This window comes from Coturnix japonica, chromosome 2 (genome assembly GCF_001577835.2).
Source record: "Coturnix japonica isolate 7356 chromosome 2, Coturnix japonica 2.1, whole genome shotgun sequence".
Classification (NCBI taxonomy): domain Eukaryota; kingdom Metazoa; phylum Chordata; class Aves; order Galliformes; family Phasianidae; genus Coturnix; species Coturnix japonica.
In genome coordinates, this window is record NC_029517.1 from 96,758,527 (window position 1) to 96,780,198 (window position 21,672).

The 21,672-nt window shown below is 39.2% G+C and overlaps 1 protein-coding gene across 6 annotated transcripts in view; it reads right to left on the minus strand.

Moving 5' to 3' along the window:
- Positions 1 to 339: 339 nt before the first annotated feature.
- The window catches only part of NOL4 (nucleolar protein 4), a 179,612-nt gene continuing 158,279 nt past the window's right edge, over positions 340 to 21,672 (minus strand). For all 6 annotated transcript variants that reach the window (XM_032442699.1, XM_015855552.2, XM_015855553.2 and 3 more), the window contains 3 exons: positions 12,710 to 12,890; positions 9,368 to 9,448; positions 340 to 2,306 (listed from right to left, as the gene is read on the minus strand). In XM_032442699.1, the coding sequence (XP_032298590.1) occupies positions 2,113 to 2,306; positions 9,368 to 9,448; positions 12,710 to 12,890 (456 nt within the window). In that variant the 3' untranslated portion in view covers positions 340 to 2,112. The remainder of the gene's footprint in view (positions 2,307 to 9,367; positions 9,449 to 12,709; positions 12,891 to 21,672) is intronic.

Genomic DNA, 21,672 nt, shown 5'->3' on the forward strand with positions numbered 1-21,672 from the left:
AAAAGTGTCTTTTAAAAAAGGCATCCAATAGCTTTTTTGTTTTCTCAAATAAATGTGGAGTAGCAAAATGGTGTTGCCTCCAGCCAATCTAATATTATAAGATGTTAGTGACTTGGATCTTGTGATTTATGGACCACACGCTTCTAGACTTATTGAGGAAATTCTTCATTAAAAGAAAGTTCCAGCTAGATAAGCCTACTGGATTTACCCAATTATTTTGAGAAATGAGCTTTGGCTGTCTTCATGAATTGGACTGGAAGTATGTTTTTCCTGTCTAAAGAGAACAATTCTTAAACTTTAATGCTATGGCAATTTAAACGTTATAATGTTTCACAATCATGTATTTAAACACAGAAATATGTTTATTTACCCAAACAAAACAGAGGAAATGATTCCAGCCCTCAGGTTTTGAATTCCCATTTAAATATGTGAACATCAGTTCACAACTTAGAGATGTTTGTGTATTTATGTACCTTCAAAATACTCATATTTCATAGGCTTTTTCACATTAATATTCACCAACAGTATCACAAAAGTTCTTTTTCTTTTACATAACTGTAAGCAACAGTAATTCTAGAAACACTAGAGGAAAAAAAAGCATAGCAATGTCCACACTTACAAGAAAAAGTGCACATTACTTGGTCACAATCACAGTCATTACTTGGAAAACTATATGTAACAAGTAGATATAAAATATCACCGATGCCTTAAACTCATTGTCAAAAAATGGAATTACATAAAATTTTGTACATGAAATAAGGCAAATTTAGGAATGCACAAGAAACTTGTTATTCAACAAAAGCCAAACAACAGAACAGATAGTACAGTAAGCATAAACTAAATTACTGTTTCTATATACTTAAAAATAAACCTGCCATAGTGCACAAAGAAAACACCATTAATGTGTAATCAATATTATAAAATAAGAAATAGAGGGGTTGGGAAGAGTTGGGGGTGGGGGGGTAGGGGAGAGAGAAGAGTTTCAGTATAGTTGCAGCTGCACCCATTTACATTTTTGTACAGTTTTTAGCTAGGCCTGGGAATTATACATATCATACCAGAAGTGTCAGTGACCTTCCTCCATTAGAATTTTGTTTAAATTAAGGAAAATAAAATAAATACACACAAGAGTGCAAATTTTCAGATTGTCACTTGCAACCTCTTAACATTCATCACCTATATCCAATTACAACTAGAGGGACTTGTCTAGGACAGCAGTGATCATGGAGTTAGATGAGCTCACTGTAAGAAATCAACTTCTCAATTTGTTTTCTCAATGATATGTCATTTTTTTAAAAAACCCTCAACTTTTTATTAATTGCTAATAAAGCTGCAATATATTACAGAATGGAGCTGAGAATGGTATGAATGCAGGAAATTCATGCTTCCTTTGGAAGGTATTCCATAGATGACAATTTACAGTACACAGGGGAGAATTATCCAGCATCAAGAGTTACTCACTGTAGAAAGAATATGAAGTTGGGGAGAAGGGCACATTCAGGGGTTCAAGAGAGGAAAGGGGACTTACAATAGCTCCTCAAAACGTTTTCAGGACCAGTGAAAAAGTTTACCAAAGTAAAAATGAAAAATCTTGAATGAAAACAAAAAAATCTTTTGTTTTGTTTTTATATAAAAATTACATATTTTTTTTTAAAATACAAGATCCTTTTAATTGCAATTGTGCCCTGTAGCAACAGGACATTTGGCAACGGTTTGCCATATACTGCAGCTTTAAGTCCAATGAGTCAGTATCACATTCCACTAATATTGCACTTGGATCTTGAACCTTGTTTTCAAAAAACATCACAGCATCTTCTGTTTCCTCCACGTGTTAGAACGAGTTAATTTCTAGCCACTGTTTCGATATTTATGCTGACACACTAAAACAAAAGCAATAGGCTGGACACAGTAAAGTACCTCAGAAATACCAGAGGTTGAAGTTCACTTGAAGCACCTTAACACATCACTTTATGGATCAAGAACAGTGTGGCATTACGGTAATTAACTCTCCTAAAAGACTGTGCGGTAACTGAAGTGTGTGCTCTGGGAAATCAAAATGTCATTAGTGGAAACTCTGAGATAAGACCAGGCCGGTGTTGTAGATCACATGACTCAGTTCTGCTGCAAAATCAGGTTTTCCAGTTCATCTGCAGAACGCAATAAAAAGGCGGCTGATTCCCGGTACCCTGCCACCAGCTGCCTCACAGCGTTGATTTCGGTGGGGCTCAGCTGGGGTCTGGAGCTTGTACTGCTGGAGGAGCCCGAGCTGCTTGCTAACTGCCTCTTCATACTGAGATCTGTTGGACCTGCAGGAAACAAAGGGAAAGAAGAGAAGGCTCAGATCCCACTGCCAGAGACGTTTCACAGCCACAGGTTTGTAGCAACAAAACCACAGCAGCAAAACTGGATTTGTACTCTCAGTTGAGTGCCAAAGAGAAGCAGCACATACAAGTAACAGTTCAGTTACTGTTCCCTTGACAGGAACCATAGTGATTTGTTTTTATATGTGACAGGAGTCCTTAAAATTCTGCTCACATGACATGAGTCCTCTGCCAGCAGGAACTTAGCCCCTGGGGTATCCCAGCAGTGTAAGCTGCTTGACCTGACACTGATGGGATCTACTGCTGGCAGGCAGGCCATCTGCACACTTGCATTCATTATCGCAGTGTACTGAGCTTACACCCTCTAGGTATCTATTTTCATAATTTTCTGCTGCTTCAATTAGCATGTGGCCAGATCGTGAATCTCTTACTGACATAGATAAGTGGTCATTCATTTGAATAGCCTCAATGCCATGTGTTAAATAGCCAGTCATGAGTGATCTGAGGTTGGTGACGATCTGGCTCATATAGGTAGGAACACACTGTAAGTTTCTTGTGGGCTGCATACAGCTGGCAATATACATCAGGGACCCTGTGAGGTCTGAGCACTGGCAAGAGAATCTGTAGCAAGCACCAATTTCTGCTGGCAGCTTATCCACTGTACCAATGCATTCTCATCATAGAATGCTCTCAAGAACACGTTTACTGCAGCAGAAGACAGCACTCCCAAGGGTAGGCTGCAACTACTGCAGTTAGCAAAGCCACCTGTGAGCATGAAGTCCAGCTTTCTGGCAAACTTCCCTGGACCACAGTTATCAGCTAAGGCATGTGGTACTTTGATGAGGTGTCTGTCTGTATCACAGAACACCAATATAGGGTTTTTCTACCTAGAGTTTTATACAGGCAAAATTGGACTTTTTTTAAACGTAAGGATATCTATCATAGAATCACATCAGAGAACCCTTTGAGTTGAAAGGGACCCTTAAAGGACATTGAGTCCAACTCCCCTGCAGTGAACAGGGACACCTACAGCTACATCAGGTTGCCCTGAGCCTGATCCAGACTCACCTTGGAAGTCTCCAGGGATGCAGAATCTGCTACCTCTCTGGGCAACCTATTCCAGTGCCTCACCCTCCTTACTGTAAAAGGCTTCTTCCTTATATCCAGTCTAAATCTCCCATCTTTTCATTGGAAACCATTTCCTCTTCTCCTGTCACAAAAGACCCTACTAAAGAGTTTGTCCCCTTCCTTCCTATAGTCCCCCTTTAGGTACCGAAAGGCCGTTATGAGGTCATCCCAGAGCCTTCTTTTCTCCAGGCTGGATAGCTCCAGCTCTCTCAGTCTGTTCTTGTAGGGTAGTGTTTCATCCCTCCCATACCTACATAAGTAAATATCAGGAAGTTTATTATATGTAAACCTGGATAAATAGCATTCATTCGGCTGACAGTGTAGAAAATCTATACTTTTATCAGGCAGAAGATCAGCCTAACGCAATATTAATCTGCTGGGAACTGAGATAAAGTCATCCACAGCAACGCATCTTACTTGTCTATGAGATAAACATGACTGTTTAGTTTCACCTGGAAAAACTGTGTCAGGCACAAGGCTTTCTCGTCACTGGCCTACTGGATACATGTTTCTCTCTAAAGAGATTGGAATCATTATAAAATCTATCATATTCAACTTTAGGTTACTAAACACATCAATTTGTACTCCAGAGATGTACCTAAATAATCTCATCAGAATCACAGGAATCAAAAATACGTTTCCTAGACTAAGCACTACTCTCAAGAGTTGCCCTGAATTCCAGAAGCTGAAAATCTGGTCAAAAACATTCTTGTTTTCTTTCTTTTATGTTTATGCAACAACATAGCTGAGATCACAGAGAATGCTGAAATTGCCACGTCTCCATTTTCCCGGAACTTAATGAAAACCTCCCCTCTAGTGAAAGGAGAATGGGACCATGAAAAGAAACTACTCAGACCGAAAGGGTCCTTTTAGATCTTCCTGGTTCCTGCTATGTAACTGGCATGAACACTACTTAGCCTTACAACTGTATTATCCAGTTCTACACTAGCATAAATGAATTCCAGAGCACAAAGGATAAATAAAAGGACAATGACCTCAGCGAATTTGTTTCAGTGAGAACATGCACTACAGGGAAATGATCACAGTGCGAAGAAGCACAGAGGATACTTCCAAGTAAAACCTTAAACCAGCACAGAGAAGGGTATACTAATCACAAAGCCAGCTGGAATGAACAGTGGTGATAAGCCATTAAAGAAAGACTTGTATATTTATTGAGGCAGCAGTGGAAAAGCTACCATGGACACACTGAGAGCATCATGCTCCAGGTAAACCTACTTTAACTTTCATGCTCTTGCCTGGATTTTCATTCATGTCATAGCCTAAAACACACACAATATGGGGCAGAACGGAGCTGCTGTGGCAGAGCTCATTTTTTTCCTGAAAAGAAACTGAAGGGCTTTTTTCCTTTGTTATCTAGATTTTAAGTGTTTGAGCAGAATGCTATTACACTTATAAATTGAAACTGTATAGAAATGTCCTTGTTTACACTTGTGATGTTTTACTTTCAAAGTTTAAAGACGTATCGTAAAAGCACCACACTGAAAGGAAAACCAGGAGAATATGTGATGGTGGGCATGCATAAATCAGTGCAATGCCTCATAAATCCGTAGAGTCAATCTAGAGTACACAAAATGCAGACCTGGGCCTCTGTTCATAGACATCCCAATTAACGATTATGAAGACAGCTCCCTAATGTTTGAATCATAGACTCATTAAGGTTAGAGTAGATCTTAGACATTCTTTCCAACCATCTACCTACCACCAATATTGTTTCATGCAAGTGCAGCTAAGAATTAAGAAATTAATTTCACCATGCTACTTCAAACTATTTGTTTTTAATTTATAAGTAGTAGGAAAATAGGTTTTTCATTAACAGGGCAAGTTTCGCTTTGTTCTCAACAAGTAACTGCTGTCCTCCTTCCCATCAAAGAAAAGCATCCCAGGCAATAAAACAAAAAACCCAGACACGCAAAAAAGAGTTCTGGGCTATGGTTTCTGTTAGTGAATATACTCTTGCCTTCCAGGAAGGAAAGCCACACATGCTGTCAGAGAACCAAACAGAAGGAAACAAAACCACAGCTGATGTGAGGATAAGGACTTCAGTTCTTTTTATTTTGCAATGTGACCCCTATGCCTCACCTGCAAAGCTTGTCATGACAGGCCAAGCTTTTTATCTGGAACAATATCTCACTCAGACACTCATCTCGTGATGTATTACATGGGATTCAGTTTTTAATAGCCATGATAGACACTTACTGGCAACGTTACAGATTATTCAGTCTGCATTATGCTAAAAATGCTTTAGCTTATCTGTAGTTCTGTCAGTCACAACTAGTCCTTCAAGAAGGAAATCAACTTTTTACAAGGGTAGACAATGATACAAAGGGGAATGGTTTTAAGTTCAAGAATGGAAGGTTTATATTGCATGTCAGGGGGAAGTTCTTCACAGAAAGAGTGGTGAGGTTCTGAAACAGGCTGCCCAGAGAGGCTGTAGATACCCCATCCCTGGAAGTGTCCAAGGCGAGGTCATAAGGGGTGCTGGGCAACCTGGTCTAGTACCAGGTTGGTGGCCTTGCCTGTGACAGGGGAGCTGGAACATGATGATCCTTGAGGTGCCTTTCCAACCCAAGCCATTCTATGATTCTAGGATAAGGATAATGAATGCATCTTACTCTTCTAGTATTGATTTTCCTGTGTAATTTTGTTCAAATTAGCTACTGAAAAACAGGAACCTAAAACATTTCCACCACATTCCTTTACCCAGGCAAATAAATCACAACTGTTCTTAATGCTTCCTAAAATAACTGGTTACATTATACATTTCATATCCCTCCATCTCCAGAAGCCATCACTACTGATAACTAAATACGGAGAAAGTCAAGTAGCCTTTGCACTATTTCTCCTAAGTAGAAATATTTCCTTCATATGCTTAACAGTCCTTATTAACCTGCCAATCTTCAGAGGAACGTGGGAGTGTATTCTTAAATAGAGGGAAAGCCTAATCTGATTTCTTTTTGCAACAAATTTTGCAGTGTTGAGATTCTCCAAGGTAGTACAGCATGACTTAGCATAATATTTCCCATCCTGGAGTATTTCAGGAAAATTAAAAATCCTATATGTAACTATTTACAGGTTCCACAGTGTCTGTGGCAGTGTGCAAGCAAAGATCAAACACACACTGTAAAAGTAAATACCCAGTTTTCAGCTTTATCTATTTTTCTTAGTGCATGCGTGTAACTCATTACTGTCACCACCCATGTTCCTATAGTGGCACTATATTCTCTTAAGCAGTGAGTTAAACATGTTCACAAGACAGATCCTTTCCTTTACAATCTCTGCAGTATACTTTCTGAAGACCCTGAGATACTGTCCCTCCACCCTTTAGAGAGGCCACGTGGAGACACTTGAACACAGGAATATAGTACATTTACCACCTCAGCCTAGTTACACAGACCTAATTTCCCCTGTGAAGTGAAATGTCTCCTGTTGGAATCACATCAGGCTAAATAGGAGAACTCTGAAAATCCACTCTTCATGTGTTAGACAACCACTTATCAAGTTGGCTGCTGGGAGTATCTGCCATTAAATACACTGGGCAAATGGTTTTTCCTTAAGTTGCAGGTCTGAAATGAAGCTGGTTATTACCTCATGCACTACTCCTTAGCAATGCTAGTATATACATATATGTGGTGTATATACATATATATATATAATTTCAAAATACAACTCAGACATAAAGGTACTATTTCTGATTGCCTAGACAGTATCACATGTCCTAGCAAAACTCCCTTTAGAATTGTATGCTGTAGCTGGATAGACAGAAGTCTTATAATTACCAATAAAGTGAAATCAATAAATAAATAATAAATATGTCAGTGACTCCGTGTCTCTAATAATTAAAAATAAAAAATCATTTTTAAAAGTCGTATAATTTTATGCATCTAAGCTTGTAGACTTTTACTAGCAGCTAAGGAACCTCTTTCATCAGCAGTTTCACATGTCTTTTCAACTGCACGTATACTGCTCCTCCCACTTTTTCCTCCATAAATGGCTTCAGAAGAAGTGAATATTGTACTTGATTCACCCCTATTCCCACAGAATTAAATAGAAAAGACTATCAAAACATGTAACTTTCCCCAGATTAGATGCATTTAGTATCACATAACTGTTTCTCTGAGATATTATGTATTTGTCAATGTTTCTTGTCCTCCAACCTCCAAACAGAACCAATGTGCCTTAAACTTTTGTTATAAGTGCCGGGAGATCTTAGATTGGAAAATCAGGGACCAATGTATTGTGCCTTTCAAGTTTATTTCTCCCTCCTACACCCTTCCCTCCAGGAAATACATTTTTAGCTAATTTAAAATGTTGCCTGAGAAAAGAGATGTCAAAACACAAAAATATCTACAGCCACTGAATATCTTTTCAATGATCAACAAACACACTGGTTTTCAGTGACAGGATTATATGAGGCATTCCAGTAATGTTTTATAGCCATCACATGAGATTAGATACATAGCATACACTTGTCTTGCCTGCATGACTGTCTCCTGGACTTCGTGTAAAGGCAGAAAAGATACTGTCCGATTAATCCACAGACATTTCATCACAGTTCTTATGGTGAGAGCAGGATAATACTTGCAAATGCCATGTGGCTGATCACTTGAAGAGGAAGGGGAAAAAATATAAGGATGACCTTAATATACAATTCAGACAGTATTTCACTGTTCTTAAGGGAACTTCCCACTTCTGCCACAACATATGCCAATTTTTCCCAGCACTGCATTTTGCCTTTTTGAAATGGAACTAAGCACACCCTCCCAGATTCCTAACTGTGTCAGTCTTATTCTGCATTTCTGTGATAAAGGGATGCTCCTTTGCATTTCCTTTCTAGCTCTACTTTTGTTTCAGAAAGCCAGCACTGAGACCACAGAAAGCTGTAAAGCAGTAGAGATGTAAAAAAGAGCTAGAGAAGGCAACTTCAGGGAGAACCCTGTTCACTCCCTGCATCACGGCATGCCAGGCTGTGGGTTACCTAGTCATCATTTTAAGAACTTGCTGGACTCTTGATATTCTCAGTTGGACTTCATTTTTAATTACTTATTTCTTCTTTATTACCAGGAAACATCTACTGAACATTCAAATATCAACATTTTACACAAGATAATCTTTACAGCTTCAACAAATCTGAGCACATTTTCTCAGAACAGAGAAAATCCTCAGTTCCATGACAACTCCCTCTGCCAAGTGTTGTTTGTGGGCCATTTCATAAAGGTGCTGGGGCTCCTCATAAGCACAAAAATGTCACGCCTTCCCAGTAACCTGTGGCTAGATTACTTTTGATGAAACAGCTTCAGAAATATTCAGCCCACAGCTGACCTCTGGATGGAAAATTTCAATTCAAATAGTTAAAGCTTGGCAAAGTTTATACACAAGGAAAATAAGATTGTGTAAAAGAAAGAATGGAAAAGACATACAGTAATTTTCATAGAATCATAGAATTGCTTGCTTTGGAAGGGACCACAAAGATCACAGCCCTCCTGCCACAGGCAGGTCTGCCAGCCACTAGATCAGATTTCCCTGTTTATCAGTAATGAATATCAACAGAAGTTAACTTGGACTGAACATGGGATAGATTGGTGGCTACTCATTTTACAAAACTACTACAGAAATCCTGCACCCTGGGCTGATTGGATGACATAGGAGACTTTTCAGGAGCTTGAAGGACCAGGAAGGCTGGTTTGCATGTGGCTAAAGCTGAGAATGGCCTATAGAGCAGAGGCATCATGGGGCAGTAGGGGGTGATGAGCACTATGACTGGGGTACTTGCAGGGCAATGGGAATTTTGGCTAGTGTGTGAAGGCCTGCCTGTGGGAAAGGGGACTGCAAAAGACTCTCATCCAGATTCACGATCTGGTCAGGGTGTGAATTTATTAGAATTTGCTAGGAAGACTTACCTGAGTTGGAAGGAGACTGGACGTTTGTGGAGCCTGGGATGCAGTGCTGAGTTGTGGCTGTAGTGGAAGTTGGCTGCAGATCTGTGTAGAGAAACAGAGATAGAAGGACTGCTTTGTCATATCATAATAAAAAGGAATATCTTGAATAGCCAATCTATCATCCAGTCTGAAATGTACTTTATTTATTTATATATTTATTTATTTATTAAATACAGACACGGTTGGAAATGGTTGACATTTCTGCCTAGAAAACCTGACAACAGAGAAGCTGTTCCTGGAGCACCTCAAGGAAGCTCAACAGTGGTAGTAGAACATACTGCTCACTGTCCAAGGGAAAATGGGCCTTAGGGCTGTGGAGATCCAGGCTCAAACTATGGAAAACCAGTCCTGACAGCTGGCAGACACGAGGAGAGGATGAATTGTAATCCATCAGACAGAGACATCTGGGACATTCCCAATTCTGTGGGGTCTCTGACAAATGATAGTGGCAATTAAACATTTTGCTCCCAACGGAGTAGTTTGTTTCCTGCCCTCAAGCTATGTCTCCAGGTTTGGTGGAGCTGTGCCAGATGAAGCACTTGTGACTGGCTGGGAGCTTGGCAAGCCAATTTCATTCACACTCGCATCATCCTGGAACTTTTCAGCTCTGTAGCAGAAACTTCATCAAACTTAATAACAAGAACCATGGAAAGCCATGCTTCTCAACAAGTAGTTCTCTTTGAACATCTACAAGACTCAACAGTTTCTCTCCAGCCTGTGTACAGGCTGAAAGAGGCTCTGACAACCTATGGACTTCTTGCTGTTCAGGCAAAGCTTTCAAGCTGAGATGGTTTGCCTAGATGGCTTAAAAGCAGGGGGGGAAAAAAGACTTAATACTTTTAGACCAAGCCTTTTCCTGCTGTGCTTTTTTCATGCCTACAATAAAGGAAGGGTCATTGTACAAGCTGTTGTGTTCTGCTTGCTCATATTTAGCAGTTACATGAAGGCTCACTCCATACAGTTGTGTAAGGAGCTAATTATGGATCTGTAATTAGCCATGTGGACAGACAGTCTGAGGAGGGAAGCACTGCAACAGCAGACACGGAGAGTTCCCTGAGCCAAAGCCACCAGACAGTTAGGTGAGCAGACATCAAAGTCCATAAGACGGTATCAGCATAGGGGAGGAAATAACCAAATTAAATGAGTTAACTGAGCAAAAATACCCAGAAATAGACATTCAAGCTATGAATTTTACCTAGCTTTTCCAACTTCTTTCTTTTTTCCTTGTTTTAGAAGATACACAAAAACAGTGTGTATTTGTTTTTACACTAGGAGAACACATGTAAACGTGATGAGAGCATTTGATAGGTTTCTGAACTGAAGAGGAAACGTGATCTTAAAAATCACTTAGGTCCTGAAAACAATTTGCAACAGTGTCTCTCATTCTCCAGAGAGAGAATTAAAAAGATTCCCTGAAATGTAATAATGATTGAAAACAACCACAGTGTGAAGTCTTTTAGAAGCGAATTTGTTCCTACTCTCAACTACAACCCCACCCAATAATGAAAAACCAAATATCCGTGAACATGTAAGAGGTGATGGTCAAATCCCAAATAAATGGCCTCCAAATCCCCTAGTTTGCCCTACAGATATGCTAGCTAATGGAGCTAGAGACTTTGCACTCAGGAGTCCAGAGATAATCAATTTGACTACTGATCGCTTCTGTGCCGATGAAACTAAGAAATTGATGGCATTCCCACTCCACAACTTTCTTAATGAGCTTCTTGAAATGGCAGGTGGGACACAGACCTGCAGCCAGCTAGATTGTTAGCATCAACAACTGGTTTCCAAGAGCAGTCACCAGACTGTAGGTTTGTGCAGTTCTGGATCCCATGAGATCCCTGCAGAGAAGACGAACAACTTTGTTCTTGTTTCAACTGTGCAGAGCCAACTGGAAGAGGTGCAGTTGTTTACTTGTCTTCCAAAGTAAAAAGAAAACATTCAGACAAAATTTGCCAGGGCAAGTAGGAAAAGGAGAGAAAGAACAAATATTTGGACATACATCACTATGCAAACCGTAAGCATCCACTGATCCCTTTTCTGTGGTTTTGCTACACAGTGAAACAATGAAACACAGTGAAACACAGTGAAACACAGTGAACTCCCCACAGTTAAGTGGCAACATTAGCTGTGCAGCATCTGATAGATCTATGATACATTTTTTCCTACAAAACCCATCTTCAGCTTTAGTTGCAACAAAGCACTAGACTCCTCTAAGATAAAGAAAGAAAATGATGCTTTTAATCTGGAAGCAAGACCGATTTCTGATGCCAATTTGGTACCTGTATTTATGTATTTATTTATTTATTTTTAAATCAAGCAAATAGTGAAGTGACAAAATACTCTTGCCTAAATTTTACAGTTCACTGTAAAAAGTTGTGGAAATGTGTCCAGTTACAAGAGGTTTGAATGCATGAACAAGGATACAACACAGTTGTGATTCCATCACAGTTTAGGATTACATAGAACAAGGAAAGAAGATGCATGGGAAAGACCAAGTGCAACTGTTTTCAGTGGGAACTTGTTTGAACATTCTCTGACCATAACGTAAAAGATTAAATTTAAAGTTATTGTACGTTTTCCCAGGAAAACAGATTTCCAGTCTTACTCCTCTAAAAATGTTTGATCAGAGAGCATATTAAAGACCTCATATGTGTTCTTCATTCATATGGAAACCATTGTAAAATACTATATTTTTAAAGCCTTTTAAATGTATAGCACAAATTATTTGCAGAAGGGAGATGAAGTAGATGTGACTGAAGGTCACCAGTACACCATGCACTGCATACACTGCAGGCTGCAGCCTTGATAACATTTAGAAAACTGCTTAGCATGATGAAAATGGAGGCTGTAGCTGAACACTTCCTGTCTCCACAAAGTCAGTCCATGTACCTGAAGCCAAAAACTCCTCAACTGCTGAGGATTTTTCACTTAACACTTGTCTTTCCAGATTCTTACCTGCAGTAAATTAAATTAGCCAGAAAAACCACATGAGAAATCCAGGCTTATTCATTTCCTTCATAAAAAATAATATGGAGCTTCATGCTTTCAAACCAAGCTCAGCCACATAGCTTGGGTTCAGTCTCACACTGTTGTCGATTAGTCCCTTGAAACTGAAAGGGACTTGTAACATCTAGAAAACAAGGATTTTGCTTAGCAGTAGTCATTTGCAGGATTGCATTCCTCTTCATTATCCACTTATACCCCATGGATACTGAATCCTTTGGACTAGCTTTCTGTACAACAGGGGAAACATACACATGAGCACATACACACACAGACGTATTTTGTAAAGAAACTCACCACTGCTAGAAGCATCATTGAGATTTAGCAGCCCACCTCCGAGCCCTCTGTAACTATGGTAACTGTAGGTCCCGTTTCCATTGATGTACAACACCTCCTGTGTGCTGGAAACAGCTGATGTTGAGTAAGTGACCTGGGCTGGCTCCTGTTTGTACTGTTTGTCAGCTGGTGTAGCTTCATCCTGCAAAAACAAAGAAAGGTTTTGAATTATTTTTTCCATTTTACCATGCATAAGAGTGGTCTTTTCCATTATTAGAACTTCCCAATTATTTGCTTTCACAAAAATTTTATTCATGTCAAACAAGCACAGACATGTCTCTGATAAGCAGAACAGCAGCTGAACAGAAGCAAATAAATAAAAATGCAGGTTTCCCATAGATCCAAGAGTATTTATTTGTGCTCCAATAGCCAAACATACAGTTTCTTAAAAGGGAAGAGGCACCCTCTCATCCTGAAGATCTCACTGTCTCCTGAAAAAAAAACACCTCTGTCTAAAAATAGTATGGGAAATGAGAAAGAAGTTATTACTTTCTGACTACAGGAGTCACTACTCTGAGTTGGAGAACCATCTCCTTCTCAATAAAAGAAATCAATGAAAAATGCTCCAACTACTTATCTTGAAGTATCATTCTCGGAAGTGACAAAAGCAGTGGAGAAACCAAATATAGTAACATTTTCTGTATTTGCAGATGGCTCAGATAACGACCATTCCTACAAGGACCAAGGGGGAAAGATGATTCCACAGACATGGTCTGAAAGCATTTACAGTCTTGCGTATGAGCAGCAACTGCACACCATGCATTTCCCTAACACTCTCAGTTTACTACTATGATGCTTGCATGATATGGAACAAGATTTAGCACAACTGTCCCACAGCTTTCCCCTTGAGAAGATTACATTTCAGAAGTCTGCTTTTCTCCATCAGATGCTGTAAGGACTGCTGAGAGCTCCACACCTTCACTCAGACTCACAGTGGCCACTTTAGCAAGGACACAGGTGAAAAAGAGGGAAAAAAAGACATCAAGGTTGTCCTTCTTTTACTAGTTGCACAAGGAAAACCATCAGTATCTGATAAAAATGTATTTCAGTGAGTTCAAATAAAGTAGATCCAAGGAGCTACCAGTATTTAAAAAAACAAACAACCAAACACAGGTTTGGTTGTAAAATATACTGAACTTACTGAGATTACTAAAAAAATATTACAAACTTTTAAATATTTTTAAAGAAATATCAATGTATATACCAGCATAGAAGAACCAAATAGTTCAGACAGCATCCAGGCTCTGTCAAAGAAAAAATGGTTGTGAAGTAGATTTCCTGTTTGCTTTAATCAGTCCCACCACCCGCTTTTACGAGATGAAGATATCCCTGTCTTTTAGTTATTTATTGGCTAAAGAGATTTGGCTATAATTGAGATGACTCACAAGATGGAACATATATTATTAACAGAATTTTTAATATTTAATACAGAATGTTGAATCATCACATAATTAACTCCATAAACAATCAGAATGAGACCTCTTGGGCACTAATATGAGCTGAAGCTAAACTCCGCATTTTTTTAGAGTAGGCTAAATTGGTCTTTTATACATTTTCTTAAACAATGATAGACTCGAGCAAAAATTACATTTTTGTTTTGTTTTGGCCAAGAATTCAGCCTTAATATCATTTACGTTTTAACTTCAAAGGAAACTGATATGTCATAAGATATAATGCATTAATTTCTACAAGAAAATATCCATAAGTTATACTGGAAAATTCTACCTTAGTAACAAAGCTTAAATCATCCAGTTCCTTAACAGTGTCAAGGCTGAGATCCTTATTTCTAAAACTATGTGGATCCTTTCTGGTATAAACTCCTTCAAGGCCTCAGTTTATGCTCACAAAAATTTGCAAGGGATCCTCAGCAAATTTACCAATAACCAGGTCGCAACCAAGGGTGCCGAGAGAAGGGTACTAACTCATGCAAGCTACCAAAATAACTAAATGTATAGGCACAACTGGCACATCTTTACCAGCAAATGTACTGATGGCTCCAGAATAATTCCTATACAGCCAAGAAGTGCTATCCCACAGCTGAGAAGAGCATCTTCTTATCCTGACTATCTGAGTACCACACATTTGCTGTCCCTGAATACACATGCATGCCTGAGCCCCCCTTGATCACTGTGAACTGAACATACAGCAGTGAGATTTTTGCAGAGCTGATGCACTGAGCTCAAGGAAGAGCACAACAGAGCCTGGCCACAGGGCTGCACAATGCTGTGCACTGATGTATGCTAGCCTGTGTGTTAGAGCACATGGCTGAAAGAGACCAGAGCTCTGCCTTCTTGTTGCGATGCACAGTGAAGAGGCATAAAATCTGGGATGTGAGCTCTTTGATAGCTGTGGTGGGGAGGGTACCTGAACTCAAAAAGCTGCCATCACTTAGCAACCAGGCTAAAAGCAAAGCTGTGGGAGGAGTCATAGCTGAAGTTGTGCCATTCACTGAGTGGAAATAAATGTACAATTCATAGAACAGCAAACAGTCAGGGAGCATGACTCAGGGACTCTTCCAGCACATACTCCTGACTCACCATCCCCCTGTCACAAATCTCATCAGCTGCTCTGACACTGGGATCTAAAGGCTTTGTATCAAACTAGTTATGGCCATGTGGAACAAATGGTGTGCCCTGTGTGCTGGGAACTCAGGAGGTAACCACATTTTGGCAGGGAAGACACCCCTGGCTGCTATGAGATAGGCTGAGTAGGATGCTGGGCACAGGACTCTTGGTTATGCATATTAGGTACTTATAGGCAATTTCTTCTAAATATAGTACACATTTTTAAAATCAGAACTATCACCAATTCCCAAATAGTGGCTAAGGTGCCATTCATTTCAGTCCTCAACTTTAGGCTTAAGCGCTTAGTTCAGTACCTCAAGATGTCTAGGTGTAGATGCAGGGTAGGATTTTGGACAAGTGTTTTCTGTGCAGGCTCAGCAGTCAATATTTCCTTACTGACTTTATCTGGGAGGAAAGGTGATTTGGGTCTTGATCTGGAAACTGATGGAATCACAGAAATGTAGAAATACCTCTTACATACATATTATCTGTTCACTTTATAGACCAGAAGCATAAATTTGTGACCCTCAAAATGATGTATATCAGAAAGACATACAATGTCTCATATTTACGCCCAGGTCTGTATCAGGAGACCAGGTATTACTTTTATTTATTTCTCATGTAAGCAATTAAATAACCTTTTAAAAACAGTACCTAATCAGAAAAGATTTCATGAACGATTGCATATCCTGTATAGCGAGGAAACCCTGCTCTGACTGAGACTTTGAGCATCTACGGAATAGTTTAAAGGGTAATACATCAGCAGCACAGATGTTAGTACAGAATGTCACACCTGTGCTACAAGTAATCCTACTGGCAGCATCCCCATGTCCAACACCGATGCCAGAGGAGATACAATAAAGACATCTCTTTTTAAGGAGTCTGTATTTTCTGAAAACAACTCCTACATCACCAAGATTCCTTTTTGTTCCCTATCTCCTTTACTACCACCATAACAACAAAAGAAACATCTTATTAAAATAAGAAGCTCTGGCAAATTGATTCTGCTCTGGGTTTTGATCTCATATATACACATACACACACATCAGAAATTCTGTGTACTCCCTTTAAGACAAAACATAGCTACTGCCTTGGCTTTTGCTTCACTGTTATCACTAAGCACAAAAAGCACACAAACAATGCCAGCTGACCAAAAAGCTAGCAAAACTTCATCAACATAATATAAATTGTAATGCTCCAAAAATGACAAAGATAGTGACATGCATTTAACTTGCTGCTTTCATGAAAGGCACTTTCTACCAGATCAACAAATTAACAGCTCTGCAAATACCAGCTTTTCACTGCCCCTATGTCAAGGTGATTTTTCCCCATTCAATTAGAAAAAAAACCAAAGAAACAAAGAAACAAAGAAACACATTTTTGCCTCATGTTGCACATTTCATTTCTGAATATATTAAACTGCTTAACGTGGATTAGTTTTTGTTCCTGTCAATAAATACTGTTCTCGCAAGATGACTTTGAGGCTAGAAAACCTCAAATGTAGATTAGTCTTCAAACAGATAGGAAAGCCAGTCCTCCGTTTCTTCAGCACAGGAAAGAACACATTCACACTTGAAAAAAATAAAACACTTTCATGTTCTTTAAAATAATTTTTAGCCTCAATAGCTTGTAGCGTGGCTTTAGAAGAAATTAGATAATGTTTCATATATTTTTCCCATCCAAGCCACACCAATTTATTTATGTGATTTTTGATTCAAAAATGAAACAAACAGAAACGAATGATAAAACTGTGGAACAATTTTCAACATAGACCCAATTAATCCTTACAATACTCTTGCTGGATGGGAATTTTATCACTGTTTTTCAGATGGTGAGATTCCAGCAACCTTAAGCTAGCATTAACTAAGTGCTTGAGTTCTGCAACTATAATAATGCAATGGGCTCTGTTTGTTTAACTAGTTGTTGTTTTTTTTTTTAAACAATGGGAAGAAATTCAAAGTTCTGTCATAGGAACACTGCTGAATCTGTAGAGGCTGTGGGGCTGGAAGTGACCATCAGCAACTGCATACAGCAGTGCTGGAAGCAGTGTGAGTCAGGGGATTCCTGGCTCGCATTATCAGGTCTGTAGGCAGGCCCCCATCTGGGGACCCAGGCATTGCTGTTGTTTCCCCTTCCCCCCCCCCACCATGATATGATAACATATAACATCCTGGACTCTGCCTCTTCAGATTTGTTCCATACTGTGCCTTCCAAATGCCTGACTCATCCCATCCTCCTTGCTTTTCCAGTTTCACCTTCTACTCTCCATCTCTGTCTTCTTGCCCCTAAATCCTAATTTCCCCTTTTCAAACAAGACTCTTGTTCCTCGATACATAAGTAGTTTCAGGAACTCTAGTCCATTCATTTCCTATATTGCATTTCACCATTGTTAATGTACACTGATGGTCCCCATCTGAGGTTTTCTTTCCCTCCTGGGACTTGTTTTCAGCCTCAGATCCCTAGTATCCTCTTCAACAAAAGCAAAGCTGGCTTCCACATCCAACAAAAGTTACTCCTGTTTTCAACTCATGTTATTTTCTCTTAGTCATTGTTACAATCAGAAAGGTAAACACAGTGGAAGAGCAATACAGGAGTGCAGTAGAAAAGGGACTAGCATGAACGGAAAGGCGTTACAAAGTGCTCACCCATCTCTGAAGGTCTAGGTTTGCAGGGAAAATACCATTTCAGTCAGCCCTGAAATGAGGTCTAAGAGAGGCGCAACGTGTCTCTGTCCCTCTAGATTACACAAGATAATTGCCTTCACTTGCTCCCAAAACTGACCAAGTTCTTTCACCAGGTGCTCAATCAGTGGTTCAGGATGTGACTCAACAGCCTCATATAGACAAATCTGACCCTCTTTCTTTTGCTTCAGCTTCATCCAATCCCATTTCACAACCTCACTCTTCCTTCATCCTTTGTTATCTCCACTCTTGCTGTGGTTCACAGCCCTGGTTCTTATCTCCTGTTTTCTGCACTGAAACCAGGTTCCTAGTTACACCCACTGAAATTCAGATATTCTGGGAATTTAGCAAATGAATATTGGTTGTGTAAGCATGTCCAGCAAAACATCGTTGACTTAAACGACACCATTACAGTGTAAAGATTAAAAGCATTATTTACCTTATTGTGAAATGCTCATCACATTTAAGTATCAAAGTACCCTTAAAGAACAAACCTTTCCTCATTCTTGAAAGTGGCTGAAGTTTTCTCTGGAATTCTTCAATAGATGGAAGACATACAGAACAGTAAACAAAACCAAGTTATTACCCAGCTGAATATCTGATAATAGAAATTGTCAGCTAATCTTAATAAGTGATGATACTATTGACTGCTTTGATGACATACATTGTTCTGATTGAACTCTGCATCCTTTATTGGTTTTAAATGCACTACATAAATTCTCTTGGCTTTGATCCACCTTTTAATTTTATGACCAATATCCTGGAAGCCCAGAAATCTAAACAATATTTTAGCATAACACAGGAGAGTATATTTTCCTTTAAGACAGCAGTAAGGCTTCTGATTCACTTAGCAATGAGCTTCTTAGCAATGATGGAAGTGATATTTTCATAAGTGATGGATGTGAGTATTCACTTTGGTTTTGGTTTTCACTGCACATTCTTTCTCTTTCCAGTTATTAGGGCTACTGGTGGCATTATTATCCACTAAATAAAACCTGTTCAAGACCAAAGAGTCCTGAATAAAATTAAAGACATACACAGTTCAGTGAATTTGAAATCCAAATGAGGCTTTATGATAGTTCTTTAAATAAGGTCAGACATTGCAAAGTACTATTAATAGTCCTTTAAAAGAATAACATCTTTTAACAGTGTTAGAGGTGTTCTTACAACTTTGATCTAAGTATAGAGGCAAAATGAGTGTAGAAATGGGTGACATCTTTTCCTAGACAAGGAGAAGAACTTCTATTCTTTCAGGTGCATTTATTAAAAGATATTACCTTTCCCAGAAAGCCTTATTTCTCTTATGGCACCATGTGAAAAAGCCAGGTGTATGGTTGAAGACAGCATAGATTCAGTATTTGTAATGAGAAAATTTCTACAGGTTTCCTGATCAATTTTTGTGAGGAAGACTATTCCATGTGACTTTGTTTGCTATGTTGCATATCTTAAAATTATTATAAAAAACAAAACAAAACCTTACAAAATCCCCAGTCTCTAAAGTTAGACATTTAAAATAAACATCTACCTGAGATTTCAACTACTCACAACACATCTACCACTGAAATCTGAAAATTTAATTGCTAGAATCCTTATAGTCTGTTTAAATATATATATATATATTCAAAACACACAGATGTATTTTACCATAGGTACAAAGTTATTCTCTGATAACTTCCCAAGTCAGACATTCTGAATATTTCTCCACCTCTTGGGCTGCTCACAATGGTGTTTTTTTAAGACTGGACATGACCCAGCAGTGTGCCCTCACAGCCCAGAAATCCAGCATGCCCTGGATGCATCAAAAGAAGCATGGTCAGCAGGGTGAGGTAGGTGATCCTGCCCCTCTGCTCTGTGCTGGTGTGGCTTCATCTGGAAGAATGTGTCCAGATGTGGAATCCTCAGTACAGAAGAGATGAGGACTTGTTGGAGCACATCCAAAAGAGGGCCACACGAATTAACCAAGGGATGGAACACCTTCCTACAAGGACAGGCTGAGAAAGCTGGGGCTGTTCAGCCCAGAGAAGGCTCCAGGGAGACTGGAAAGCAGCCTTTCAATATCTAGAGGGGGGCTATAGGGAAGAAGGGGAAGGGTCTTTATCAGAGTCTGTTTTGATAGGACAAGGGGAAATGGTTTCAGACTGGAAGAGAGAAGATTTAGATTGGACAAGAGGAAAAATATCTTCTACAGTGAGGGTGGTGAGGTACTGAAAATTGTTGCTCAGAGAGGTGGTGGATGCCTCATCCTTGGAGACACTCAAGGTCAGGCTGAACAGGGCTCTGAGCAACCTGATGTTCCTGTTCATTGCAGGGGAGTTGGACTAAATGGCTTTTAAGAGTCTCTTCCAACTCAAACAAGTCTGTGATTCTATGAATTATACATGAAGCCTATGTACAACCAAGAGAGAGACTCCTGTTTTTGGTTTGTTGGCTTCCCCCCGACCCGAGAAGCTCTAAGAATAGATTTGAACAAAATAACAAAATGAAAATACAAAGTCATCTCCAAATATTTTCTAAGGACTCATGCCAAGTACTCTTTAGATTAGGAATTGTTCTGATAATTTGGGATGGACTTGCCAGTGAAGTCAAGAGGATCCTAATTGCTGTTCTCACATATTCATGCTATTTCTTCACTTGAAAGGAACAGCTGGGGGACTGCACAGTTTTCCATTTTCCAGCCTCTGTATTCAGAACTAGACTTTATTTTTTTCATGACCTCCCTCTCTGCATCCCTTTTATGTATTTAAGGCAAATACATTAAAAACTCTAGAGAAAGCCTGTTCTTAATAATTTTCTGTCACAGGCATAACATCAAACGAAAAAGATGCAAGAGATGCAAGACATTTCTGAAAGAAATGTTATTATTAATGATTTTGCTGGTCAGTCCAGTATTAGTTATCTATATCTTAGAGACAAAAATGATTAATACAATTTTTCAAATAGCAAGGCAATATTGGTATAGACTGCTTGAGCTAAATCAGGCATAATACAGAGTCCAATTAGGAATCTAAACTCCCTGCAACAGGAATGGAGACACGCAGGATCTTGAAGTGTCCATCAAAATACTGTTAGTTGCCAGAAGTTCAAGAAAAGAAAAAGTAAAAAAAAAAAAAGAAAAGAAAAACTACTATACTTTAGTTTCTGATTATAAAAGAAGTAGGTTCCTTCTGTTTTTGCAGTTATTAACAATGAAATGAACTGCCAAAATCAGTGCTGTCACCAGGCATCAAAATTGACAATGCCAGCTCTCAACAAGAAATGAAAGCACGAGACTGGCAAGGGAAAAGATCAAAACATAAAGGTGCTATTGTGGAGAAGACAGAAAAACACACTTTAGTCTCCAGCATTTCTGATGGTATGACACATTATTTGTAGATCGGAATGAGTATGTTAACCTTAAATAAAAGGTTAGCATTCACATTGAAGAGTCTGAGCCGTGTGGGGTTGTTTTGGGGGTTGGTTTGTTGGTTTTTTGTTTGTTTGTTTATTTGCTTTTGTTTTTGCTTTAATCACCGCCACCTCTCCTACAGGACAGAAAAATTCTGGAAGAGAGACTCAGATGATCATTGCAAGGAGCTGTCAGAGACTCACCTTCGTTGGAGCGATAGCAAAGTAGAGGGATCGTTTTTCATAGCCTATCAGCTACATGTAATTCATTATCCACTGTGATATCAGAACAGCA